The sequence below is a fragment of the Hyperoodon ampullatus genome (genome assembly GCF_949752795.1).
Source record: "Hyperoodon ampullatus genome assembly, chromosome: 2".
Lineage (NCBI taxonomy): Eukaryota > Metazoa > Chordata > Mammalia > Artiodactyla > Ziphiidae > Hyperoodon > Hyperoodon ampullatus.
Genome location: NC_136915.1, coordinates 13,303,170 through 13,330,841, shown reverse-complemented (window position 1 = coordinate 13,330,841; position 27,672 = coordinate 13,303,170). Strand labels below are relative to the sequence as shown.

The following is a 27,672-nucleotide window of genomic DNA, read 5'->3' as shown; positions in this document are numbered from 1 at the left end:
CATCGAGGCCTGCGCGCGGGCGTGCGGGAGCCGGGCACGGAGAACTGGGCTGAGAGCAAGGAGCGCGGCATGGAGCGTCTGGCACCCCGCGCCTGCCTCGCCCTGCTGTGGGGCTGCCTGCTGGCCGCGGCTGCCGCGGCGCAGGGCAAGGAAGGTGAGTGTGCGCGCCGGCGGCCACCCGGCCCGACCTAGCCGCGGCGGCCGGACCCCCGGACCCCCGCTCCTCCCGGAGCCAGGCGCTCCTGGACGCGCGCAACTTTGGAAACTGACCTGGCGCCGCCCAGTCCCGGAGTGCTGAGGTCGGGAGGACTTGCTGGCTGCGATCGGGACGAATCTGGGACCCCCCCCACCCGGGGTTATAGGGGCTCCGGGGACTAAGAGGTTGGGGCCCGGGCGCGCGGGGTTCAGAGGCCGCAGAGAAGGGGACCCGGAACTCTACTCAATGCTCTGTGGTGACCTAAATGGAAGGAAATATAAAAAAGAGGGTATATATGAACCTATAACCGATTCACTTTGCTGTACAGCAGAAACTAACACAACATTGTAAAGCAACTATACTCCAATAAAAATTTTAAAAAAGAAAGAAAGAAAGAAAAGGGGGACTCAGGGCGGCCACACGGTTGCAGCTAGGGTGGCGGTTTCAGGAACGCGTCCTGGCGGGGGCTCGGGGTCCCTTGGAGAATGGGCTACCTGGGGGCCTTTCCGCCGGCTCAGCTTCACGGTGAATTCGCTAACCTGCTTGTCCCTATTCTGTAGAGAAGGCGTTTCTGTGGAGGCCCCTCATTTTGGGGAGGGGTCTCTTCGACAGGCGAGAAGACAGACCCCTGCAGAAGCCCCAGCTCCCTGAGATTTTCTCCACGCCCCCTTATGCCTCCAGTAGGGGAGGAGAGCTTGCGGGGAGCTTCGGGTCAATCTGCCCACGCACAGCCTTCCCTCCTTCCCTCCCCGCACTCCCAGGCTCGGGGGGCAGGCTCGGGGGGCAGGCTCGGGGCCGCGAGAGCGGACAGGAAGTCCCAAAGCCAAGCCTTCTGAGCAAGGGGTGACTCAGAACGAGGAAATGCGGCAGGTGGGGGCGCGGCCTCCCAAGGTGTGGAGCCGTCACCCCAGGGCCACCAGGGAGTCCGAGCGCCCGGGGGTGGGGGACAGCATCACCCACCCCCGCCCCAGCGCTCCCGCTGCCGCGCTGCGCGAGGGGCCGCGGACTTTGCCCTGGGCGGGGCGGGTGGTGGATGGGGAAGTTGCCCCTCGGCTAGGGTCGCAGAGAGGATGCGGGCTCTTGCCCTTGGCCGAGGACCTTCCTGTCCACCCAGCCGAGGCCGGTTTCAGTTTCCGACTGAGAACGAGTTTTGCCCGCTCGCCGGGGCCGAGGGAGGTTTCCGCAGGCTCCACCAGGGGGAAGTGCGGAGGAAGCCCTGGCCCGGTGAGAAGTTTCCTTGAGCCTTGCCTTCCTTTTCCGCCTCCCAAACTGGGGTTGGAGGTTTTGCTGTTCCAAGTTGGGAGGAAAAGAAGCCAGAGCTGGAACTCTTGGAGGGTGGAGGCGGGGGTGGCATCCTGTCCCCGTCCCTGAATCACTCAGGGTTTCTTGTCCCAATGTGCTGGAGGAGTGGGTGGCAGGGATTTCTGTGATCCTCAATACCCGCCCCCCACCTCAGCTTTTCGTCCTCCCCCTTCCTGGGGGATTGCGGTTGGAGAGAAGGGGAGAGACAGCTGGATTCACTACAGGCCTTTCTTGAAGGCTGCCCATGGGGGGTGGGGGGATTAGGCAGGAGGGATGCTACTGGGCGATTGTTGTGCTGCAGCCTTGTCCTTGTGCCCCTCTGCCGAGCCCTCCCCAGCCTAGATGACTACTGTGCCCCCCACCCCCATGGAAAGGGGGAGGAAAAGGACAGGGGAACATTCTTCCTTAGGCTTCAAGAGTCCCTGTGAAGGACTCCCTAAGGAGGTGTGCCTGTAGTGGAGGGGTGGGGGAGTGATGGCCCGGCTGCCGGGACTCTGGCTGGATGTGCTGGATCTGCCTGGGGCTGGGTTGGGGGTGCAGAGACACACGTCCCTTCAACCCTACACCCAGGCTGCTCTTCGCTTCCCTTCTCCTTCCCTGTGAGTGGAGGAGCCAGGCTGCCTTGGGAGACCCAGATGGAGCCTGTTAAATTCTCAACAGCCACTGAATCTGCCCTCCTTTTACAAATGGGGAAACAGGGAGGCCCAAGCCCTCCCTCAGTAGGGCCCTCTGTATAGGGAGGGTTAGGTCTGAGCATCTGGCTTCTTGGGCTGCCAGAGCCCGGGGCCCCCGCACCCGGCTGTGTAGTGGGTTTTTCTGAGAAGTGAGAATAGCTGGGCAGGGGTGCAGGGCTTGCTGACTTGAGGTGCAGCAGGGAGGTGGGCTGGAGAGCCCTCAGGAGGCCTGGAAAGTCCTTGGCTTCTTGATTCCGGAAGAGCCCAATGTGCCCTCTGTCCCCTTCCCCTTTTCTTCTTCATTCTTCCCCCTCCCCGCCCCCCAGTCCCTTGCCTCCCTGCTTCTTTAGGAATTAGCTGGTCTTGGTTCAGGAGGGATGGGGGGAGCAGGGAGGTGACGCTAGGGGAGTGGGTGGTCGTACTGCCTTTGAGTGAAGAGCCCTGAAACAATACGGACCCAGAAGGATGACATTTATGATGGAACTTCAGACTGAGAAGGTTTTCCTGGGGGGGCTCCTGGATGAGCCCTGCTTAGCCCAGGCTTCTCAGTGAAGACTTCGGGGCCAGCCGAGGGGCTGTTGGCCCCCGCCCCTTCCAGGGGAGCAGGAGCCTCAGACCCTGGAGGCCGCTCAGGGAGAGGCCGCACCCGGGCGGCAGGGTGGAGGGACCGGGGCTGGGCGCCTGTTCCTGGTGATCGGTTCTAGGGAATTTCCCCGGGAGGGGGCTCCTTCCTGTGTGAAGGCTTCTTTTCTTCTCCGATGAGCCCTGTGACATTTCTAGAGCCGGGCCTGGGTCTGGAATGGGAGCGAGCTCTGGCAGGGCTGGTGGGGGTCCCTCTGTGCCAGGTTAACCCTTCAGAGCCTAGGAGCCATGAGCCCCCTTCCCAAGGGGCGCAGACTGCAGCTTCCCACACCTCTAAGGAAGGGGGGTGTGCAGGACCTTGAGGGACACTCACCTTTGTCTGCCTACACACCCAGCTGGAGCCCCCAGATTCCTTCCTGTGGAGCCAGAACATTCCATTTGCTAGTGGGGTTAGTGAGTTTTCCAAGCCTGAGCCTTGGGCATGTCTGAACAAATCCCTGCCCCTACCCACCCCACCCCCCAGCCACCCTCCCCTGTCCCCTCAGCCTTGGGGCCGGTGCCACATCGGATTTCCTCTCCCTGTCTGGGCTGTGAGGCCCTTCCTAGAGAGACTTGGCTCGGGTCAGCAGCGGTCAGGTGGCAGTGCTTCATCCCCAGGCCTGGGGGCCTTCAGCCCAGGCGAGCAGGGCAGTCTGTCCTCAAGAAAGGGTTTCTCAGACCCTACTCAGGCCCCTCTCCCGCTCCCTCCCCATCTCTCTAACTCAGGCCCATCTCCGCCTGCCCGGGATTGCACCCTTAGAGTCATTCTTCCAGGCCTAGGCCTTGAGGAATGCACCTTCTTGAGGCCATATTCCTCATGCTCCAGACTCCAGAGGAAGTAAGCACTTGGTCCCTTACCCCCTCCACCTTAGGGCTTTACTCTCAGAATCCAGGGACCTTGTATAGGGTCCATGCCTCAGTTTCTCCAATCGCGTTATCCTCCAGGGAGGGTAGCTTCTTTGGCAGCTACCTGGACCTTACTTGGAAATGGAGGAGGGGGCCATACTGGGGTCTTGGGTCTGGGGTCTTGGCTGTAGCCCCTGAGCCTGGCAGAACCCGGGGTGGACCAGTGGGAGGTGCCCAAGCGGGGGGTGGGGGCTGGATCTAGGGAAGCCCCTGGCAATGTAGCCTTCCCTCAGGCTCCAGATGCCTCTCTGGGTGCCAGGTCCTGGCACCTGGTCCCTCTGGGCCTGGAAGTCCTCTTTAAGGGTTTCCATCCCTGGTCCCCTAGGCACCCCTGGCAGGGCAGTGGCCAGGGTGTGAGGGACGGGGGCAGCGGGAGCGATTTTCCCAGGGAGGGGACCTCGCCAGCTGTGTGTATCTTTGGGTCCCTCCTAAAAGCCCCTATGGCTTCAGGGCTTTATCCTGCCTGCTCTGTGGCTTTTGTGGTGGGAAGGTCGGTTTCCAGACCCCCCCACCGATCCCGCTCCCCTCCCTGGAGCTGTTCCCACCTGTGAACAGCTCTCTCCTCTCGGAGGTCCATGAGACATGTGTGTACATACGTGTGCTGCATAGGCATGTGCTACGTGGCCTGGGTGGGGCTGAGGGTGTTTTGTGCTGTGTGTGTATGGAGGGGACGTGGCAGGAGCGGACAAGAGTGCCTCCAAGGCCCACGTGCATGTGAAGTGCTGCGGAGGGGCCCTGTTTCAGGAAGCAGATGGGGCAGCGTGGTGTCACTTAATAGCCCTGCTCGCCCCAGCTCTCTACCCAGCTGTTGTTCCCCTGCTGGGCCGAGCTCTGTCCTGCTCTGCCCAGCTGGGGGCTGCTGAGGGGGCGGCGTGGGCTGGGAGACGTGAGGCCTCACCCAACCTGCTCTGTGACTTTGACTAGGTCCCATCCCTTGCCTGGAGCTCTGCTTCCTGGTTTTTGGAGAGACGGGTCTCTTGGACCTGGTGACCCTGTGTGGTGGGGTCTCTCTGAGGGCTGAGGAAGCCTTCAAGGCTTCTTGGGATTCCTGGGGGACTCTCACCTTTTCCCATGGCCTGACCCGTGAAGATACCCCCAAGCTCACCCAGCGCCCTCTCTCATCTCTTCCAGTCGTCCTGTTGGACTTTGCTGCAGCTAAAGGGGAACTCGGCTGGCTCACACACCCATATGGCAAAGGGGTAAGCCTTCAGGGTGCGGGTGTGGGCATGAGGAAGCTGAGACCCAGGGAGGATGGGGCCTGGCCCAGATCAAACAGCTCAGCCAGGGTTCAGACTCAGGTTCCTGCTTCTCACACCAACTGGGCAGGCTGGGGTTGGAAGGTGGGGAAGGGACCCGAGGCGTGGAAAGAGCTGGGGAGACAGCTGAAGGCCCTAGCGGAGCAGGACCCTTGGATGCCCCAGAAGGCTGATGGTCAAGAGGGACCCCCTCGTGCTCCCTTCATTCCCCTCTTGGGTGGGAAGGGGTTAAAGACTCCCCCTGCCTTTGAGGTCCCAGCCCAGGAAGTGAGGGGTGAGGAAGAGACAGGGAATGTGGGCTCCCAGGTCCCCACAGCCCCGGGAAACCAGATCATGTTCCTTCCTGCTGGGCCCTCTCCCTGCTCCTCCAGCTGTTGTTTCCCTTTCCTGCTCGGGGTTGAGTTTGTTTTGCCTCCTTCCCACCCAAGTTCATTCCCTCCCCTCCCTCTGCCCTGCCCTGCTGTGACCTGGACTGGAGGGCAAGACCCCAGGGTCCTCTCCCTGGCTTTGCCTGTGACTACTGTGTGGCCCTGGGGAGGATACTGCTGCTCTCTGGGCCTCAGTTTTCCCCTTGTTGAATTTGTTCTGGGGCCTTAGCTGGGGAGAGTGGTGTCTCCAGGGGGATAGCTGGGGACAGTTTCTATTGCTGGCCAGATCTGTGGAGTCAGGCACTTGTCCCTGGTCACCTTAGCTCCGAGGAGGCCTGGAGTTTAACTCTAGTGGATTTCCAGGATCCTGGAATGTTCAGCTGGGAGAGAACACAGATCACCTAATGCAACCCAGTCATTATATAGAGTGGGAAACTGAGGCCCAAGGGCCTCTGAGGCCCGTGTGACACAATGCAGCCCAGGTCTTTTTCCTTGGCCCCTTCTGGTTTTTTCATTCTTTTGCTCATTCATTCAACAAATACTTTCCTGAGTACCTACTCCATTTCAGGTAGGCCCTGGGGATACAGAAATGAACTAGGTGCAGTCTCTGCCCTAAGGAGCTCAGAATCTCGTGTGGGAGCCAGGTGTAGTTGTCACCACTTAGGTGCTAAGCTAACAGAGACTGTGGGAGCCAGGGGGAAGCACTTGCCCCAATCTTGGCCCAACCTGAGAAGTCTTCCTGGAGGAGGCTGAGCAATGTTCTGAGGAGTGATGGGGGATCATCCATTGTTTCTGACTTAACCTCTTCCCTGCCACTCACACACATCTACACGGTGAATTATAATGATAATTATAATAGGGATAATCATGATAATGATACCAGCTGCCTTGTGTGACTGTCACCCACGCCAGGTGATGTGCTCAGCCTTCGATAGACATTCTGTCATTTATCTTCACAGCAGTTCTGTGAGGTAGTTCTTGCCCCCATTGTACAATGGGGACTTCGAGGCTCAGAGAGTTTTAAGTGATCTGCCTGAGGTCACATGGGACCCCCAGCCTCCCCCCTCAGCTCACTGTCTAATATACGGGTTCAGCACTGCAACACTGGGGTCAGGGACACCAGGGGGTCAGATCCAGCTCAGCCACTTGTAATGTGCGATGGTGACTTGAAGCCCCTCCCTGGGCCTCAGTTTCCTTCCCCGTAGAATGAGGACAGCAGGAACCATAGAGCAGCTTCCTGCTGCCCAGCTCTGCCACCTGGGCAATGCCTCTGGGCCTCAGTTTCCCCCAGGCACCTGACCACACTAATCTGTCGGCCCCATGCAGTGGGACCTCATGCAGAACATCATGGACGACATGCCCATCTACATGTACTCCGTGTGCAACGTGGTGGCTGGCGACCAGGACAACTGGCTCCGCACCAACTGGGTATACCGCGGTGAGGCCGAGCGCATCTTCATCGAGCTCAAGTTCACCGTGCGTGACTGCAATAGCTTCCCTGGGGGCGCCAGCTCCTGCAAGGAAACCTTCAACCTCTACTACGCCGAGTCTGACGTGGACTATGGCACCAACTTCCAGAAGCGCCAGTTCACCAAGATCGACACTATTGCGCCTGACGAGATCACGGTCAGCAGCGACTTCGAAGCACGCCACGTGAAGCTGAATGTGGAAGAACGCTCCGTGGGGCCGCTCAGCCGCAAGGGCTTCTACCTGGCCTTTCAGGACATTGGTGCCTGCGTGGCACTGCTCTCTGTGCGCGTCTACTACAAGAAGTGTCCCGAGCTGCTGCAGGGGTTGGCCCACTTCCCCGAGACCATTGCGGGCTCCGACGCGCCCTCCCTGGCCACCGTGGCTGGCACCTGCGTGGACCACGCTGTGGTGCCGCCCGGGGGTGAAGAGCCCCGCATGCACTGTGCAGTGGATGGCGAGTGGCTGGTGCCCATCGGCCAGTGCCTGTGCCAAGCAGGCTACGAGAAGGAGGAGGACGCCTGCCAGGGTGAGTGACGGTGCTGGGGTGGCAGAGAAAGGGGGTACTGGGGTGGAGGCTGTGGTCCGGGATCTGGTCTCAGCTCTGGGATGTGGGGATCTTGGTAAGGTTGTCCCTGCTCAGACACGCAGTGGTTCTGTTAGTGAAAATCTCGGAGGCTTCCTGGCCTTATGATTGGATTCACTCATTCACCGAGAATGGGTACACTGAGAAACAGTATGGAGGTTACGAGTGAAGACTCTCAGAAAGAATACCTGGGTTCGAACCCCAGGTCTACATTTAGCTGTGTGACTTTAAGCCAGTTCCTTAACCTCTCTGTGCCCAGGTTTCCTCATCTGTAAAATGGAGATAAACATAGTGCCCATCTTGTAGGGTTGTTATGATAATCAAATGACTTAATACTTGTAAAGGTCTTAGGTCAACGTCTGACACATAAGCGTTTTTAAGTGTGAGTGTTATTTTTGATTCATCCCACAAGTATATCTTGAGTATCTATTATATACTAGCACTGTGGGCACATAGCACAGTCCCAGGAGCTAGTACCATCTCTGTTAACTCCCTGTGACTTTAGGCAAGTCACTTAACCTCTCTGGGTCTCAGGCTCCTCTTTTGTACATGGAGGTGAGTGAATTGAACCCAGGATTCGCGTCTCCTGGCTGCACATGACAGTTACCTGGGGAGCTTTTTGAAAAATGCCTGCGTGGAGGGGATACTCAGGATCTGCCCTCCCTACCTGACCCTCCCCAGGGCCATAGACTCAGATCCTCCCATTGGGGCTTCTACTGATGACAGATTGAGCCCAGAGAGGGGGCCAATTAAATCAGACTCTCTCTGGGAACAGGGCCTGGGCATTAGTGAGCTCACACTGGGAGGCTGTGGCTTGGCCCGGCCAGGACCTGTGACAGCGGAAAGCTCTAGAGCAACGTGGATTTTTTCAATGGGTGACTTTTTCTGGAAATGGCTGTGGGGCAGGGCATTTGTGGAATGTAGGCTGACCTTTGGAAGGCCAGCTCATCCCCTCTCTCTGGGAGCTTCTTTGCTGAGATAAGCAGGGTGTTGAGAAATTGGGGGGTTAGGCCCTACAGCTATACATACCGACTGAGTGACCTTCAGTAAATCTCTCTTCATCTCTGGCCTCAGGCTTCTTGTCAGTAAGACAAGAAGTTCAACTATACTAGCAGACTGTATACTTGGGTTTTAGCCGTGGATCCTGCAACCCATGAAAGGGTTTCAGGTATTGGAGGAGCCTGAAGCCCTTTCTCATGGGCTCCACTTGCCTCTTAAAACAAATCCTCAGAACCCTGCTTAACACAGTCTGCAAACCCCTGAATGAGACGTCCCCTCAGAGCCTTTCTGTGCCTGTGGTGTAGTCTCTGCTCTGGCCCTTCCCACCACCCTGTTGTCCTCCCAGCTCTCCTCTGCTCTTCAGGCAGCCCCTGCTTTAGGTGACCTCAAGTGCACACTCCCAGTTTCAGACAATGACTGGGGGGGTTGCGAGGGAGCCCAGTGGGTTGAGCAGACTCCTCCCACATGACATCCTCACACAAGAATGCAGGGGTGGGGGGTGAGGGGCAGCTGAAAACTTTCCACAGGCTGGTGATTCAGGCCCTGCAGAGATAAGTGGACAGTTGAGGTTGGAGAGGGGTGTCTCTCTCCAGGAAGTGGGGCAGGCTTCCCTCCCCAGGAAGTGGGGGGTCAGGGCCTCACAGGCTTTGTTTGTGAAGAGTTGAGCCACCCCAGGGTAGGGAGGACTGGTTTCCAGGAGCGAAATCTTTGACTTTGCTTGTGGGACCCTCTCCACTGCCGGCCACCTGTTGCCTTGGTTTTTCCTCCTTAGGATCCCTCTCCCAAAATTCCCTTCAACGTGGTTTAGGGACCCTCTGTGTGGTTGGGAACCCCCAGCCTGGCTACTCTTTTATCCCTCCAGACCTTCCCCAGCACCCCTGACCGGATGCCAGTGGAGATAATAACAGTAATTCCCGTAGAAAAGTGCTCTTCAAAAAAAAAAAGAAAGAAAAGAAAAGTGCTCTTCCAGGGCAGGCATGAGCTCGGCAAGCGCTTTATCTTGCTGTTCCTGCTGAATCTGCACCAGCTTTCGTGAGAGGCAGGGACTGTTATCAGTCCCACTTAACAGACAGGAAACTGAGGCTCAGAGAGGTGAAGAGACTTGCCTGGAGTCACACAGCTAAGATTTAGTTGCATCAGGATTGAATCTAAGCGATGCAGCAGCATCCAAGCTGGAGGATGGGTCAGGAAACGGGGCGGGAAATGACCAGTTCCTTTGGAATCCCTGACTCAGCTCCTGGCCCTGGGACAGACTCTCAGGGCAGCCCCGGGATGGTGGGTCCTGGCGCAGGATGTGAGGTAGTTGAGGGGCTCTTACTGAGCATGTTAAGGGAGAAATGGAGAGAGATGCAGGGTCTGCGCCGCCCCCCCCCCACCACGACGCCTCACCCTCCACGGGGCCATGGACCCAGATTCTCCCATTGTGGTCTTTATTGACGACAAACCAAGCCCAGAGAGGGCGCTGGGCAGGCCAAGGTCACCCAGCACCTGGTCCAGGTTATTCCCAGCGTTTGTTTCTCCTGAGAGTTCTTTCCCCAGGAAGCTCTCAGCTCAAGAAAGAGTTAAATAGACAACGGAAGAGAGGCACCTCCCAGGTGCTGTGCGGACAGGTGGGCACACTGCCCAGAGAGCTCTTGTGAGCTATGTCAGGAATGAGCCAGCTTCCCTCCAGCCCCCCCCCCCGCTCCCGCCCTCCCTCCCCAGGCCTGCCTAGGGGACAGTGGAGTCACTCAGGCTGACCGTCATCTCCCCCGGGGCGGCTTTGTCTCCCTGTTTGTCTCTGCTTCCTGTGCTGGCATCGGCAGCTGAGCTGGTGGGGCCCCGGATAGCGCCTCAGCCGTGGCGACTGCCGGCCAGGTGAGCAGGTGGCCAGCGGCTTTGGCCAGAGGCTCAGCCCAGCAGCTGGGAGGCCAGAGCTGGAGGTGGGGCTGCAGGGTCAGGAATTCCCTCCTTGGAAGCTGCTGCTCCCTCCAGGGGCCCAGCCCCTCGCTCCTGCAGCCCCTCCGTCCCCCAGTTCATGGACACCTCATCCCATGCTGAGCATTTCCCAAGCGAGGTTTCCTTCTGTCTTCACAAACAAACCAGAGAACCTGAGGACTTTATCCTCATTTTACAGATGAGGAAACTGAGGCCCAGAAAGAGGAAACAATGACCAAAAGAGCTGGGGCCTGGCATGGGGAGGGCTGTCCCCAAGTGCCCCTGGCATATATCTTTCTACCCACAAGCTGTGTGACCTTGGTGAGTCCCCTCTGGGCCTCATTCTCCCCACCTGTAAAATGGGTAGGTTGGAGCCTTGCTGACTTAGTGATCAGAGTCTACCTCCTGTGACTTTCTGCTGTGGTTCCTTTTGAGAACCTGGGTTGCTCTGGCAAGCTGCAGACTGGGTGACCTCACCATGTGTGCAAGGAGCTGGGTCCTAGTGCTGGCATCCTGAGTGGCCCAGGCCTCTCCCAAGATCCAGAGTTAAAGGGGAGGAGCTGATTGAGGTGGTCCTTAGGCAGGGTGTCCCTGAGCCATGGCAGGGGCTGTTGGCAGTCGGGACAGGGCTGATCCCCAGGCGGGGAACTCTGTGCGCTGTGACTCTTGCTTGGGCTTGTCCCCTCCCTGGGGAGTGCCACCGGGCCTTATTTCTGTGGAGTTTCCTCTGGCCTGAATGGGGGTTTGTGGGTGGCAGCTCCCACCTCTGTGTCCTGCTCACCCTGCCCTCAGCTCACACTGGGGGAAAATTCAGACACTGGCAGCTCCATGGGGTGGCCCCTCCCTCCCTCGCTGAGGTGAGTGAGTCCCCAGAACGGAAGGAAGGAGGCAGGGAAAGCAAACAGAAGATAAAAGGCTGGTGGTAGGGAGACAGTGGGAAGCAGAGGCTGTGCTTATCACAGCTTGGTGGAGGAATGCGCACAAAGATAATTCCCCAGGGTGTGTGGGAAAAGGGCAAGGTGCTAGCAGCAACTGGGCCACTGGGACAACTGCTTCCATGGGGGCGACAGGGCCTGCTGGGGACTGAGAAGCTGCTGGGGTCTGGAGTTATCAGTTCCCCTCATTTGCAGGGTCAGTAACTTATGGGGTCGCCGTTTGCTGCCCGTCAGGGCACCAGACAAAGTCCAGGCTTCGCATTCTTGGGCTGAGGGGGTGCACGTGGTCGTCAGCTGGGCATGGCTTGGGGAGGTGACTGGCTGCAGGGAATTGTCACTGCGACTTCTTGACCCTGTGACCTCGCCACCACCAGCCCGGGAGGTTGTTGGGCCTTGGGGGAGGGGCTCTGCCAGGGGCTGGTTTTGCGTCATGCCAGAGGATGTATGTCCCTGAGTCACACCCCATGCTGCCATCTGAGGGGCGGGCATCGGGAACTGGAAAAGCTGGGGTGCAGCCCTGGGTGCAGCCACCATGCCCCAGTTCCCCTGCTCGGAGTGACCCGGGCCTGCCAGGCGACCGGGGTCAGAGGAGTTCTCCACAGGTGTGTCAGAGTCAGCCTCCGGTGCCAGGCAGGTGGTGTCCCGGTGCACCGTCCCCGCAGGGTCTCCCTGGGGACTGAAACGCCACTCATTTCTGTGGCCCTAGAGCTCATATTTAATGAGCACGTGGGTTTTGTCTTTACTCACATATTCATTCATCCATCCAGTCAGCAAACACTAGCTGAGCACCTACTGCATGCCAGACCCTGTGCTGGGACACGGGACACAGATAATTTTTGCTCCCCACGAGCTGCCAGTCTCATAGAGGATCCTAATATGTGCAGAAATCATTTCCAATGAAGCATGAAAGCCAGGCTGTGAATTCCCCTGGAGCAGAAACAGTGTTTATCTTACCATGGTCTCCCAGCACCCAGCACTGTGCCAGACACGTAGGAAACGCTCAATTTCTATTTGGCAAACATAAGATTGAGTAATAGATGCCCTAATGGTCAGAAGGGGACCAGAAATTGGGCAGTCTGGGAGGGCTGTGTAGAAGAACTCAAGCTGGGTATTGAAGGATGCATAGGAGTTTGCTGGTTGGCGAAGGGACCATGGGTATTTTGTGTATGTGAGTATGTTTGAGAATGTGTGAACACCAAAAGTGTGACCCCTGTCCCCACTTGCCTGCCCTGCATGCCAGGAAATCCAACCAGGCAAAGTCAGGAAGACACAGGGGCCTGCTGGTGTCAGACACATGAACTCTGGGGCCCCTGAGCACGGGCACACTCTGGCAGGGCCCCTTGAAGTTCTGTGGTTGGAGGAGGGGGCGCCACATTCTCGTCAGGCAAGTACATGCCTTGTTGGTGCTGCCTCTCCACTGTAATATCTGGCACATCCGCAGCGGAAATCTCTCCAAATTCCCTCTTTCCTGCTGGCAGCAGGCGGGCCACCCCCGGGCTCTGGGACCAAAGAATGGAACCCGCCTCTTCCCCCACTTCCGCCTCTTGGCATAGGGCTGGGGGCTGGGGAGCAACCACGTGGTGGGGAGTGGAGACATTGTGGGTTTTGCAGGTGGCTAAAACTTTGTGGGGGCTCGTGGTCCCTCCCCAGCCTGAGAGCCTGAGCCGGGAAGATGCGACAGTGTTCTAGGGGCCCCTGAGCACCCCTAGTCTGTGGGGCCTGGACCACCTGGAGCCAGCACTTACCCAGAGTGTAAGCCCCTCGGGTGGACAAGTCAGGGCATTTGGGGGAGTTGAGATCCCAGGATAAACGTAGCCCAGCTTTCTGAAGTCTCATTTTTACTTGAAGATTTGGGGGAGGAGAGAGCTATTTTTGTATTGTAACAGGTAAGTTATGAGGAGGACTGCAAAATACATGTGGATTTCTTTTCTTTGCGGTACGTGGGCCTCTCACTGTCGTGGCCTCTCCCGTTGCGGAGCACAGGCTCCGGACGTGCAGGCTCAGCGGCCATGGCTCACAGGCCCAGCCGCTCCGCGGCATGTGGGATCCTCCCGGACCGGGGCACAAACCCGCGTCCCCTGCATCGGCAGGCGGACTCTCAACCACTGCACCACCAGGGAAGCCCCAACATGTGTATTTCTTAAATACAGTAGGAGACTTGAAAGACCTCTGGGCCTTCCTTGAAGGAGGCCACGTTGGCAGCCCCAACAAACCCCCACCCACCCCCCGGGCTTGATTCTAGTCTTTTCTCCCCATAGGACATAAATGTGCCCAGTATGAGAAGACGTATGTTAAGAGGTGGCACAGCCCCTCGCCTCGCCCCCCAGCTGCTCTGAAATTAGTTTTGGGATTTTCTGGCTGTTGAAGCAGGTCGGACCTCCTCTCCTCTCTCTTCTGGCTTGTTTCAGAACATTGATTTCTCTTTGCTCCAAACTGAAATGTTTGTGAGAAAGGAGGGAGGTTCGAGGTCAGGCATCCTGGGTTTAGGTTTTGGGTTCGTGTCTTAGGAGCTTGTTGACCTTGGCCAAGTTCTTTTTCCTCTCTGAGCATCAGTTTCCTCACCTCCAAAGTGGAATGAGTGATCACAGTGCCTAGTATAACAGACTTACTGTGAGGACTAAATGAGTGTCAAGTGCGTAGCCCAGGAACTGCACACAGCAGCTGCTGAATCAGTGGTCGCTTTTGTAACTGGGGCTCCAGGCTCTGCACAGAGCAGGAGTCGGGTCCCAGGTCCCTTCTGTCCTGGACAAGCCCCCTTCCCTGCAGCGTGTGCCTGAGCTCTTTCAGGGCCTGTGCTGACATTCTGAAGTGGCAGGACAGGCAGAGGAGGTGAGAGAGACGTCTGGGGTGGTCCCCCTGGGGCCTCCAGCAAGCAGTCATTAATGGGAAGTCACTATCCAAGACCTTAAGAACGGGGTGTCCTTTGAGTCCCGTCCCTTGACTCCCCACCTCTCTGCTCGCGTAGAGGACTGAAGGAGGGAGACTGTCCACAAATTTTTCTTGATACCGTAGATCTGACTGTGCCATTATTCTCTACATCAAACCTTCAGTGGCTCTCACTGCCCCCAGGATAAAGTCCTTGACCTGGCATTAAAGGCCTTTCTCAATCTGGTCCCTGGAGATCGCTCAGCCTTGTTGCCTGCTGCTGCCCTGATTTCCGACCACCAAGGCACTCAGAGTTCCTGTGTTAGTCTTGCTCTTTCTCACCCCTAACTCCTCCTCCCAGTATTTCTGCCCTGCTGAACTCCTACTCAGCCTCTAAACCCCAGCTGAAATATCTCCTCTATGACTCCACAAACCTCTAGCCAAGGTTGTCTCTACCCCCTTAGCCCTTTGCCCACCCCTTTATTTATTTATTTACTTTAACTTTTTATTTTATATTGGAGCATAGCCTATTATCAATGTTGTGATAGTTTCAGGTGCACAGCAAAGCGACTCAGCCATATGTATACATGTATCCATTCTCCCCCAAACTCCCCTCCCATCCAGGCTGCCGCAGAACATTGAGCAGAGTTCCCTGTGCTGTACAGTAGGTCCTTGCTGCCCACCCCTTTATGGTGGACATTGTCACGTGCTCTTGCTCCCAGAGGTCAGGGGCTTTGTCTCATCTCAAGGTCCATGCACTGGGCTGGACGCAGAGTTGAGGATCAGTGTTTGATGAACGTGACACTGAGGCTGGAGGTATCTCAGGACCCTCTCCAGAGTAAGCTGAGGGCGGGAACGATAACTGTAGGGTTGGGTAAGAGGTCCCTGGGTGACCCCACTCCATCTTGGCCACTTCAGCCACTGCCCAATCCCTGGACAGCCCTGCACAGTGTCTGGGTAGCTTCCTGTCTGTGGGACCAGGAGAGGGCTTGGGGCAGGGGCAGGCAGGGGCAGGATAGGGTGGTGGGAGGAAGGAGCCTCTGGAATCAGGTGTCTGAGCCCCGCCCGCCCTGGCCAGGACAGGACCTGCCACGGGGGGGGGGAGGGAAAGCTGCTTCCTGGCCACCCTTGTGAGTGGCGGAAATGACTGGGTCCCTGAAAGCAGGTCCAGAGAAAATGCTGGGGGCCTGGCCTTTCCTGCTTCCTGGTCAGCCAGCCCCGGCACAGGAAAGCGGTCAGGTCAGGTCCCAGGGTGGGGGGAGCACCTGCAGAGGTGGCATCCTGATGCCCCTGTCTGATCTGTTAGTCAGCAAACACAAATGGTGAAGAAGAAGCAGTCACTGCCCTGGGCAGCTCGCAGTCCAGATGGGGACCTGCCAGGCTGGTCCGCACAGATTAAAGGAGATAAGGCAGGTGGGCGGCATGCTCTGTCCAATGCTGAGCCAGCTGTGAGATAGGATTCTTAGGAAGCTGGAAGGTGAGATGCGGGCCTTGAATGCCAGGCTCAGGGGCATGGCGCTTCTTACAAGAGCCACTGGGGAGGGCTGCAAAGGTTGGGAGCAGGAAGGCAAGGCACTTCCTGGGTGCCTGGCCCGAGCTAGGTGCTTACCACGCATTTTCTCACCACAAGACATTTTACCAATGACAAAACAGGCCCATAGAGGTTTAGTGACTTGCCAGGGGTCCCAGGGCCAGGGAGTGAAAAGTCGATGGAGGTGAGAACAGGCTGAGCTGATGTCTGTCCCTGTGCTTGCCAGCCTGCTCGCCGGGATTCTTCAAGTCCGAGGCCTCCGAGAGCCCCTGTCTGGAGTGCCCCCCAAACACCCTGCCATCCTCCGAGGGGGCCACCGCCTGCGAGTGTGAGGAAGGCTATTTCCGGGCCCCGCAGGACCCACTGTCACTGCCCTGCACACGTGAGTCTCACAGCGGGTCAAGGAGGGGTGACAGCTGGGCGTGGTGATGTTGACATGTCCGGGCCTACCTGGATCCGAGCTCTGACCTCTGCCCTCTGCACAGGCCCGCCCTCCGCCCCGTACTACCTCACGGCTGTGGGCATGGGCGCCAAAGTGGAGCTGCGCTGGACGCCCCCCCAGGACAATGGGGGCCGTGAGGACATCACCTACAGTGTCACCTGCGAGCAGTGCTGGCCCGAATCAGGCGAGTGCGGTCCCTGCGAGGCCAGCGTGCGCTACTCGGAGCCACCGCACGGGCTGACCCGCACCAGCGTGACAGTCAGCGACCTGGAGCCCCATATGAACTACACCTTCACCGTAGAGGCCCGCAACGGCGTCTCGGACCTGGTGACCAGCCGCAGCTTCCTCACTGCCAGCGTCAGCATCAACCAGACAGGTGAGGGCCCAGGGGTGGCAGCTGTGCCCTTGGGGCCCGCCCAGGTGGGGCTTCATGAGGATGGCCACTCAGGGTTCGGCTGGGTTCAGAGAGAGACAGCAGCAGGTGGTTAAAGACGCAGTCCCTGTAATCACTTCCAAGCTCTGTGACTGTGGGCAGGTTACTTAACCTCTCTGAGCCCCAGTTTCCTCACCTGTAAAATGGGCGTTCTAGGGCTTTTGAGAGGATTTAATAAACTCTTGTATATAAGGCTCTTAGAACAGTGCCTGGTCCATAGAAAGGTTCTAGCAAGAGTCAGATATTGTTTTGGTTTTATTATTTATGCACTCGTAAGTACTCACAGGGTACCCCCGATGTGCCAGCCTGTGGTGGGGCCCAGCCTGGGGCTTTGTGCTCTGGAGCTGGAAGTTGAGAATGCCAGGTTGGGATCTAAGGAGCCTGGGCTGTGGATGGGAATGCGTCTGGGTGCATACCCACTACTCCCCTTCCCCCGCGTGGCTTTTCACATCCCTCCCCTCCCCCCACCGTCCTGCCCAGAACCCCCCAAGGTGAAGCTGGACGACCGCAGCACCACCTCGCTGAGCGTCTCTTGGAGCATCCCTCCGCCGCAGCAGAGCCGCGTGTGGAAGTACGAGGTCACCTACCGCAAGAAGGTAACTCTCAAAGGGTTGGGGCTGTCCCCGCTGGGCTTCGAACAGAGGACCAGCTGGTCACATAGATGCTCACTGCACAACACAGCCATCTGAAGAAGTGCTGTTCTGCAGATGAGGAAAGTGGGGTCTGGGGTCTTCCTGAGAGTTGCCTCTCCCAGGCCAGCCCAGCAGAGATCTGTGGGAAAGAAGACATAGTGTTCTGGAACCCCCATAGTCTTGGGGGGTGGGGAGCCAGGTCTTGGGGATCAGACAGACCTGGGTTTGAGTCCTGGGTCACGCATTTGCTGGTTATGATCTGGAGTGAGTCGCTTCACTTCTCCGAGCCTCAGCTTCTTCCTCTGTAAGGAGAGCATCGAGGTTGCTAACATAGCTTGTCACCTTGCTAAGCTGGGGTTGCTCTCTGGTGGGCTAAGCTGATGGCCCTGCCCTCACTGTCTGTCCCTCCGCCCGCCAAACACCCACAGGGGGACTCCAACAGCTACAACGTGCGCCGCACTGAAGGCTTCTCCGTAACCCTGGATGACCTGGCTCCGGACACCATCTACCTGGTCCAGGTGCAGGCGCTGACGCAGGAGGGCCAGGGTGCTGGCAGCAAGGTGCACGAGTTCCAGACACTGTGTGAGTCGGGGACCTGGGTGTGGGCCAGGCCAGAGTCCTGAAACAGCTGGGACATCGTGGGCGGAGGGCATGGATCAAAGAACTTAGAAGTGTCCCCTTCCTGGTCAGCCAGGGCCTAGGACAGCCCGGTGTGGGTCAGTCCCAAGTCTGGGGAGGGGGCAGAATTGAGGGCTGGGGGTGTGGGAACCAGCTGTGTGTCCAGGGCAGTGTTGAGAGAAGGAAGGATGTGGGCTCTGGCATTGGCGGGCCCAGTTCAAATCCTGCATCGTGGAGAGAGTCCCACACACCTGAGACTACCTGCTCTATTCCCTGGGGAAGCCCTCTCATCTGCCATCTATGAAATGGGAATAAATATCCTCATGGACCATCACTAGTAAAGGCACCCGGCAGGTGTCTTGGGGCCCTAAAGTACAACCGGGGGTATTACCATGATTTGAAGTGGGGTGGGGGGGGGCTCCCTTGTCATCTACTGTTCTCTCCCTGGCAGCCACAGAAGGATCTAGCAACATGGCAGTGATTGGTGGTTTGGCCGTTGGTGTGGTCTTGCTTCTGGTGCTGGCAGGAATTGGCTTCTTCATCCTCCGCAGGTTCGTTGGAGCCTACGCCCCGGCTCCCCAAGGGCTTAGGTGGGACACAGGGGCGGGAACCTCAGTTTCCTGTATGGAAAATGGGGCTGATAGGAATCTAGTCCCTGCCTCCCGGGGGGCTGTAAAGATGTAATGATCTGTAAAGGGCTCAGCACAGCACCTGCAAGGCTCAGGGCATGGTGGTCCTTATGACAGTGCGTCCACACTTCCTCGGGACACGCGGGCAGGAAGCTCTGGGGAGCTCTAATGAGGAGAGCCTTCATTACAGCCACTTAAGGGGCCATTACGGGGTGTAGATCCCAAGGAGTGAGCCCGGCTTGCTCATTTCCTCTCCCCCTGGCCTTTTCCACGCCCTCTGCCTGACTGAGCAGAGTGCTGAGCACACCAGGCCCGCAACCTGGACCAGAGTAGGGTCAGGAGGCTCCCCGGCTGGGGCAGGTCACTGACCTCCCTGCGTGTTTGGTTTCCCATGGGGTCTCTCAGGAGGAAGAGCCTGCGGACGCGCCAGTCCTCGGAAGACGTTTACTTTTCCAAGTCAGGTGAGATGCAGCGCCGCCTCCATGCCTGGCCTGCTGTCCCCACGGACCTCCCCAGCTCTGCGGTAGAGATGCGGGCAGCCAGAGCACTCCCTGGGCGTCCTTGGGCAGCTCAGAGGGCTGAGCCAGAGGCTCCTGAGGTGCCCGGACTGTTGCCTCCTCCGCCTCCTCCAAGGCAGCCCCTCGTAGGGACCCCTCCCCTCCCCAAACTGTCTATGACCCTGCCCTTCCTTTCCCTCCCAGAACAACTGAAGCCCCTGAAGACATACGTGGACCCACACACATACGAGGACCCCAACCAGGCCGTGCTCAAGTTCACCACCGAGATCCATCCGTCCTGTGTCACACGGCAGAAGGTGATCGGAGCAGGTGAGGTTAAGCGCTCGCCGAGGGGCCTGGTGCGGGTCGGGAGCACCCGACGCCCGGGCTGACTGGGGTGTGCCTCCCACATCGCCCGCCTGCAGGAGAGTTTGGGGAGGTGTACAAGGGCACGCTGAAGGTGTCGGGCAAGAAGGAGGTACCCGTGGCCATCAAGACACTGAAAGCCGGCTACACCGAGAAGCAGCGGGTGGACTTCCTCAGCGAGGCCAGCATCATGGGCCAGTTCAGCCACCACAACATCATCCGCCTGGAAGGCGTTGTCTCCAAGTGTGAGGCCCAGCTCCAGGGTGGGGTGTGGGAGACCCACGTGGGGAATGGGGGAGGGGCTGCCCTCTGGGGCCTCTGATCGGGCCTCTGTTCATAGCTGTGCCCACCCCAGCCCCGGCTGTGCCTCTTCCCTCCACCCGTGGCCATCCCCTCACACCTGTGCTCACCCCTGCAGACAAGCCCATGATGATCATCACCGAATACATGGAGAACGGGGCTCTGGACAAGTTCCTTCGGGTAAGGACGTGGGCCGGGGTGGGCCGGGATCTGTGGCCGGTGCTTAGGGGCCCTGGTGGGCGCGGGACTGGCTGGCAGCTGAGGGCTTGTGCTCTGGCAGGAGAAGGATGGCGAGTTCAGCGTGCTGCAGCTGGTGGGCATGCTGCGGGGCATCGCGGCCGGCATGAAGTATCTGGCCAACATGAACTACGTCCACCGCGACCTGGCTGCCCGCAACATCCTCGTCAACAGCAACCTGGTCTGCAAGGTGTCTGACTTCGGCCTGTCCCGTGTGCTGGAGGACGACCCTGAGGCCACCTACACCACCAGTGTAAGGGCTGGGGCGGCTGTCACCTGGGATGGGGGCCTCAAGGTGAAGCAGCCTTCGCTCTGCTCCGGGGTCCTCTCCCCTACACACCTGGGGCGTGGGCCTCAGGAGGCGAGAACGCCTCTGGGGAGCATGGAGGAAGGGCCCTGACTGCGATCGTCCTGGGGGTGGCCTAGGGGACAATAGTGATTGGCCAGGTCCCCACAGGGTGGCAAGATCCCGATCCGCTGGACGGCTCCGGAGGCCATCTCCTACCGCAAGTTCACCTCCGCCAGCGACGTGTGGAGCTATGGCATCGTCATGTGGGAGGTGATGACATACGGCGAGCGGCCCTACTGGGAGCTGTCAAACCACGAGGTAGGCGCCCTCGCCCTGCCCAGCCCCGTCTGGACCTGAAGTGAAACCCTTTACTCATCCTCGAACCCCAGGGGCTGGGCAGAGAAGAGTTTTGGGGGCTAATCTTCATCTGGTACACCCCTTCATTGGTTCGTTCAGTGAATGTTTATTGAGGGCCTACCATGTGTCAGGCCTTGTGCTGAGCTCCAGACCCAGTCCCTGCTTACACTCAGCAGAAGGACGAGGAAAGAAGTAGTGGGTGTGGGGGAAGTGTGTGCGTGCATGCATGTGTGTATCTGTGTGTGTGTGTGTGTGTGCAAGTGCCTGGTGCCTCACGCAGCCTGGAGTCCTGGAAGGCTTCCCAGAGGAGGTCACGTCTCAGCTAGGACTAAGGCACAATAAAGCAGCAGCCAGGTGAAGACACGGAGCGGCAAGAGTGCTCTGGCTGAAGGGAGCAGAGTGTATAGGCGCCCAGAGACCGCAGGGAGGCTGGCTGCAGGGCACACAGCATGGCTGCTGCCCAGGGTACCCCGTGAGGGAACAAAGTCAGGAGACCCTTCCTCCTCTGGAGACATCCTCTTAGCACTTGTCCTTTGTGTAGCGCTGAAGGTTGTGTGTCGTGCTTAAGGAAGGAGGCCAACCCCTCTGTTTCAGGGGCTCCCCTTCTCTCCTCTACCAGCTCCTGTGTATGGGGGAGTTTGGGGGCTGTGAAGGCACCCCTGACCATCCTGCTCGCCCCCTCCCCCAGGTGATGAAGGCCATTAATGATGGCTTCCGGCTTCCCACACCCATGGACTGCCCCTCCGCCATCTACCAGCTCATGATGCAGTGCTGGCAGCAGGAACGCGCCCGCCGCCCCAAGTTCGCCGACATTGTCAGCATCCTGGACAAGCTCATCCGAGCCCCCGAATCCCTCAAGACCCTGGCTGACTTTGACCCCCGGTGGGTTCCATACCCTCTGTCCAGGGTGGCCCCCAGTTTTACTCCTGAGCCACTTCAGCGTAATGGGCAGCCAGGGGCGGTGGGCAAGGTGCTCAGACGTTACGCGTGGGCTTTACTTAGACAGGACCGGGTTGGCTCAGGTGGCCCTCACAGAACCAATCAGCATATACAGTAAATGTGCCAGCGCGGCACTCGGCGCTTCACGTGTTTTAACTCATTTAAACGACTTAGGAGTTGGCTCCTGTAATCATCCCCCTTTTGTAGATGAGGAAACAGACGTAGGGCAATGAAGTGTCTTATGTGCTGGCAAGTGGCCAGGCTGGGGCTGTGACTCTGAAAACCTGACTCTTCTTAACATGTGGTTATTTTGTAGTAGCTGGTGGTGGTATCGTCAGTAGGATCAGAGGGGCGGCAGGAGCTATAAACACTGAGCGCTCCCGACACATCAGGCAGGCTCCCGGCAGCCTACCTGACTTGGCTGCCCCGTTGCCCAGACGAGGAAACCGAGGCACAGGGCAGCTGAGCCAACTGCCGGGGTTAGGGAGCAGCATCGTGGGCTGGATGCTGCAGCCCCTCACCCGCGGGCCTCTATCTCCTGTTGCAGGGTGTCCATCCGGCTGCCCAGCACCAGCGGCTCCGAGGGTGTGCCCTTCCGCACGGTGTCCGAGTGGCTGGAATCCATCAAGATGCAGCAGTACACTGAGCACTTCCTGGCGGCCGGCTACACGGCCATCGAGAAGGTGGTGCACATGACCAACGAGTGAGTCTGCGCTCGGGCCCCGCCCACGCCCGCCCCTCCCCCGCCTCCTGCCTCCCCAGGCTGCCGCTGGCTCCACCACCCGTCTGCTCTTCCCTCTACCTTCCCAGCGCTCCCCTCTCTGCTCTCTCTCCCTCCGTCTCTTTTGGGGAGAGTGGCTTTGCAGGAAGGGCAGAACCAGGCTGGCAGCCAGCGATTCTGGTCGCTTACTCGTGGCTCCGTCCTCTTCCTACATCTTTTTTCCACAGCGAGAAAATAATAGTAATTGTGATCATAACCGTAGCATTTAGCGTGGGCTGTGCCAGCTCTGCGCCTGAGCACTCTGAGTCAGCCCTTGTGATAACTTGGCAGGTGGTTCCCGTCAGTAGTCCCACTGGGCAGGTCAGAAACAGTACAGCCCAGGGTCTATGGCCATTTGGGGGATTCCAGCCCTGGTCAGTCAGGGTCCAGAACTCAGGGACCATGGAGGCCATTAGTGGAGAAACTGAGGCTCAGAGAGGTTACGTGGCTTACTCCAGATCACACAGTTTGTAGCTGAGAAAAGAAGGGCTTCACGTCACAGCCATCACCTGGTTGAATTCCCTATTTGCCTTGTGAATAGATGCTATGATTACTTCCCTATTTAAGTAGGGAAACTGAGGCCGAGAGGTTACCTAGGTCGCCCGAGGTCACGCAGCCAGTTAGGGGCAGCGTTCCTCTCCAGGATGCTGAGAAGAAATGGGCAGAGCCCTTGGACTTTCCTGGCTGTTGCCGAGGAGAGAGGGCACCAGGCCAGCCCATCCCAGGCACCTCTCCCCGTGTGGCTGACTCTCGGCTCTGCGGTCCAGCTTGGCAAGAAGTGCCAGTTACCCCTTGCCCTGGCCCTGGGTTCTGGCTTTTGTCAGGCTACCCTATGGGGGCTCTTCTCTCCTCCCAGCTCCAGCATCAGGGACCCTTCCCGGCATGGCCTTGGCATGGACACCTCCTCCCACCCCAGGAGGGAGAAGACATTACCCTCTTAGCCTTTTGTGCTTCTAAAAATACTATGAGTTCCCAATAGCCCAGCTTGTGTAAGGTCCAAGGTCATGGTGGGAATGAGCCTTGGGGCTGAGAGGTTTTGGGAATCACATGGGAAGGGATGACCCAGGGGTCCCACAGTTCTGGGTCACAGTTCTGGGATTTGGGCCTGTGTCTGAACATTCTCCAAGGCCTCTGAAAACTGCTCAACTGGGCTTCTGACCTGCTGCTCAAGGCCTCTCAGACCAGGCCCCGGCCTGTCCCAGGGGAAGGCCGGGATGAAAGTCAGGCAGCGACAGAGCTGACCAGAGGGCGGCACGGGAATGTGGAGAGAAGACACAGCCCCCAGGATATCTTTTGTTTCCAGCCAACTGCAGGGTCCAAAGCTTGGGCTCTGCAGTCACACCTGGGTTCGAGTCCCACACTGGCCACTTCCTAGCCAGTGGTTTTGGTCAAATTAGGTTCCATCTTTGAGCCTTGGTTTCTGTTTCCCCGTTGTGGGGATGGCATGGGTGCAGTACAGATGATACGCCTGGTGCGCAGTAAGGGCTTAACCCATGTCACTCTTCCCTTTTCCTCCTGCCCTTGCTTTCCACCCGTAGCCTGCGGACAAATACCAGGGTTCCTCGGCTCCCTCCTCTAACCTGGGAACCTGGAACAGCCCCCTTTGGCCCTCCAGGAGCTCCCACTGAGGACAGTACAGCTTCTCTTCTGGGTGAGCAGAGCTGAGGGCACGGAGAAGTGCATACAGGAAACACATGTTCGTAGAAGCTTCCCGAAATAGCCCGGGGTGCTCCTGGGCCAATTCCTTTCCCACGAGCAGGAGCAGGGACGGGGCTGTCTTGGATCGGTGGAGGGTGTGTGTGTTGTGTTTTGCAAAGGCCTGCATAAAGGCAGGAAGTCATTCCACGCTGCTTCTCCTCCCATCGGCTCTACTGCTGCTCAGATCTGGGGCCTGTGTGACTCATGCCACTGCCTCCTTCATTATTTCAATTAAATGAAAGAAAGGGGGGTCTCAAAATGCTTTTTCCCTCCGAAAGCTCTGTCTACACATGCTGTGGATCCCGGTGCGAGGCTCTGAGCCGTTCTCAGAATTCAGCCCTTCTGGGATGGGGTCTGGATTTCGGCTTCAATGCCCTTACCCCCGCCTTTGCCTCCCTGCTTCCTTTGCCCCCTCCCAGGGGGCTGGTTGCTCGGTTCCCTGTGGTCCCACAGTGGCCACCTTTTCTCATCTTGAGCATTCACCGTGTTATTTTGGAGTCACTTGAGTTTCTAGCTAGAGTAGTGAGTGGTTCTAAATGTGTTTCAAGGAGCTAATGAAAGCAGTGGATGTTACACCCCAGAAAAATACCCAGTCCAACAAAAGGCCTATCCAGTGTGCGAGGCTGTGGCATACAGCGTCCTGAGAGGACGTGGGGACACTGGCTGATAGGTCTTTTAGTCTCCGAGTGCCCTCAGCACAGGCTTGGTGCTGATGGGATGTTTGCTGAGAGGATGAATGATCAGGCCACCTCTCCCTCCACTCTCCTTGTGCCAAGGGCCAGAGCACAGTCGGTGCTCCCGGGGGACATTGTGGCCTTTGAATTCCCTCAGGCCGGGGCTGGCCTTGCGAGTGCTCAGGAAGAAGGTGGCCTCAGTCATGTGCTTCCCCACCCCTGTGATGGGAGTTGATCCAAGGCAGTGACTGCCCTGGATCTCCGAGTGGGGAACTGAGGCTGGGGCCGCAGGCATTGGCCGGTCTGGGAGCTTCATCCTGTGTGTGTCTCTGTTTATCCTTAGGAAATGAGGCAGGGAAGGTTTGGGGGGCTTTGTGTTGGAAGAGAATGGGGCTGGGGCAGGTGGCTTAGAAGCATCTAATCAGAGCCTCCTATTTTACGTATAAAGAAACTGTGGCCCAGAGACAGGACAGGACCCACCCGAGGCTCTGGTGGAATCCAGGACTAGAATTCGGCCTCCTGACTCCCAGCCCAGGACTTTTCCTCCTAGATGGACCTCAGAAGCACCCTCAGTTCTCGCCCTGTCAGGTTAACTTCAGCAACCTGGGAGGGGGGCCCCAGGCAGCCTGGGCAGTGGCTCAGTCGCCACTAAAGCATTCATTCATTCATTCATTCATTCAGCAGACACTTCTTGAGGGCCTACTGTTTACCAGGCCTATCCTGGGCCTTGGGAGGGGCTGGGGTTGAGGGCATGAGCCTGGGGCACTAGGCCCTACCGTTGCTCTGCTGTAGCTAACATAACCCCCTGGTCCTTAAACCATACATCAGGGTCTTTGGGAGCTGATCAAATGCAGACTCCCTGCCCCACCTTCAGAACTTCAAAGTCTGTGAGTCTGGAGTTGGGCCCAGGATCCTGCCTTTTCAGTAAGTGCCTCCTTCCCTGCTGGTCCGAATACTTATCTGGGAGCCACACTTAGACACCTACAGGTATGGGGAACACAGTGCTTCTTTTCCAACACCCTCAACTGTATAGGTTAGAAATGGCACTGTAGTGTTAGGTTAGGAAGTTCTCCCAGATGTCTGACTTCTGGCCTTCCTGCTTCAGTCCCTGAGCCACCCTCCCACACACCTGCTCTTCTGTGCTCAGCACTTCTCCAGGGGCTCGCAGAGCCTGTGGGAAAGTCATGTCTCCGGAATTGCAGATAGGAGCTTGCACCATATAATTAGCTCCCTTTACAGCCAGGAGAGGTCCCATAAAAACCTGGGTGTTTTCATGGGTTTGGGCTGGTGGATGAGGATGGTGAAGGAGGAAACTCCCAGAGTAAGCAGTAAGGTCCGCTCCAGGGCTCTTGGAGTGTAAGTGGTTTTACAAGGGGTTGCAGGGGCGTGGAAAGGAGGGGCAGGGAAGGGCTATGGGCTCCTGGGTGCGTCTTTCTATCTGGTACTAATGCTGCCTTAGCCCTCTGCCACCAGTACCCGGGATTTCCCACTCTCCAGTTAGGCACTGTTATCCCATTTTACAGGTGAGGAAATTGAGGTCCCTAAAGGGAAAACCCCTACCTCAGGGTAACCTAGTCACTGGATCCGGTCACCTGAAAGCCCCTCCCATTAGAGACCAGCAGAACTTGAACCTCTGATGGCCCCTCAGCAAGGATTTCCTGAGTCCTTCCTCCATTATGAGAACTTGGAGGGAGTGGGGGTGAAATAAGGCGATGGCTGCGAAGAGACCTTGGGCAGAGAGCTTTGAGCGACACCCCCAGAGGGTCCCTGGCATCTGGTGATGGCATCAGTGCTGCCTGGGGAGGAGCCTTACCTGGGGACAGACCCCAGGGTGGGGGAGGGAAGCCTTTGTTCACAGCTGGCTTGATTCAGCTCCTCCACCTCTTAGCCTGGGTCACTTTGGGCAAGTCACTTCACCTCTTTGAGCCTCAGTTTTCTAGTCTGCAAAATGGGGGCAAAAATGGCACCTACCATAGATTTTGTGCAGATTTGATTTAAAAAAAAACAGAGCTGCTCGCATTCAGCGCTTCAATCATTTTCCGAATTTTGTCGGTGTCGGCAGGCTTTCCGGATATGGATCCACTCATCAGACCTCTGCCTTACGAGCTCTGCCCCCCAGGCACCCAAGGCCCCCTCCCCGGTCCCTCTTCTCTCCCCTCACCTCCCTCCCATGGCTGCCCACCTCTCCAGAGCAGGCCCCTCACTCTCCCTCTCTCCCTCCCCCGCACAGTGACATCAAGAGGATCGGGGTGCGGCTGCCCGGCCACCAGAAGCGCATTGCCTACAGCCTGCTGGGCCTCAAGGACCAGGTGAACACAGTGGGGATCCCCATCTGAGCCCTGACAGACCTCGTGACCCCCTCAGCTAAGAATACTTGAAGAAACAGACTGGCTTTCCTGCCAGCTCCATGCTGGGCCACCAGGGACCTTATTTATTTCTAGCCTTTCTTTATTGATGCCACCCTGAGGGCTCTGCTGGGGGGTCTTGGACGATACCTTGGCCTGAGCTGAGGAGATGCTCAGGAACCTTGGGCAGGGGGGCCTCTTCACCTACAAAGGACAGACAGCCAAGCACTTAGCAGTCACCATCGTGTTCCCAGCCTCCCCTGGGGCAGGAGCCCCGCCAAGGCCTTTGGACACACACGTGGGACGTTGCTAAACTGACCTCCCCTTCGCCGTCTCAGGAGCTGGGGCAGTCGGCCTGCAGTGGTCACAGGAGCAGGGTACCTCACGAGAAGAGGACAAACAGCAACGTCAGCTGGGCAAGACCCACAGTGGTTCTCCCGTCCCTCTAGTGCCTTCCTCAGCCCCCCAGGCCCCATCCTCAGCCCCCACGGGCCAAACTCTTGCTTCCTCGGTGCCCTCACAGGATGCTTGGTTGTGTGGAGGGTTTTTTTTTTTTTTTAATATATATTTTGTACTTTGTGGAGAGAATGTGTGTGTGACAGGGGCCCAGCTAGGACTGGGGGCAGACAATGGCCTGTGTCAGACATTCCCAGGCTGGGGGCTGGCCCATCCGGCCTCTCACCCCTTTAGACAACATTTTCTACTCTGTCAGTATTAATGATTTTGTTCTGTTGCGTATTTTTTTCGAACCTTAATTTATTATTATTTTTTTTATATTTATTGTTAGGAAATGACTTATTTCTGCTCTGAAATAAAGTTGCAGATTGTTCAAA

The 27,672-nt window shown here is 57.8% G+C and overlaps 1 protein-coding gene across 1 annotated transcript; it reads left to right on the top strand.

The window, feature by feature from the left end:
• EPHA2 (EPH receptor A2) lies at nucleotides 1–27,672 on the top strand. The gene is made up of 17 exons (XM_079696303.1): nucleotides 1–154; nucleotides 4,831–4,898; nucleotides 6,650–7,319; nucleotides 15,850–16,005; nucleotides 16,109–16,441; nucleotides 16,979–17,094; nucleotides 17,559–17,712; nucleotides 18,200–18,299; nucleotides 18,783–18,838; nucleotides 19,079–19,204; nucleotides 19,300–19,485; nucleotides 19,659–19,720; nucleotides 19,821–20,030; nucleotides 20,235–20,384; nucleotides 21,112–21,305; nucleotides 21,910–22,065; nucleotides 26,725–27,672. Exons 1-17 carry the CDS (start codon nucleotides 70–72, stop codon nucleotides 26,828–26,830), a joined length of 2,928 nt encoding a protein of 975 aa, XP_079552429.1. The 5' UTR covers nucleotides 1–69; the 3' UTR covers nucleotides 26,831–27,672.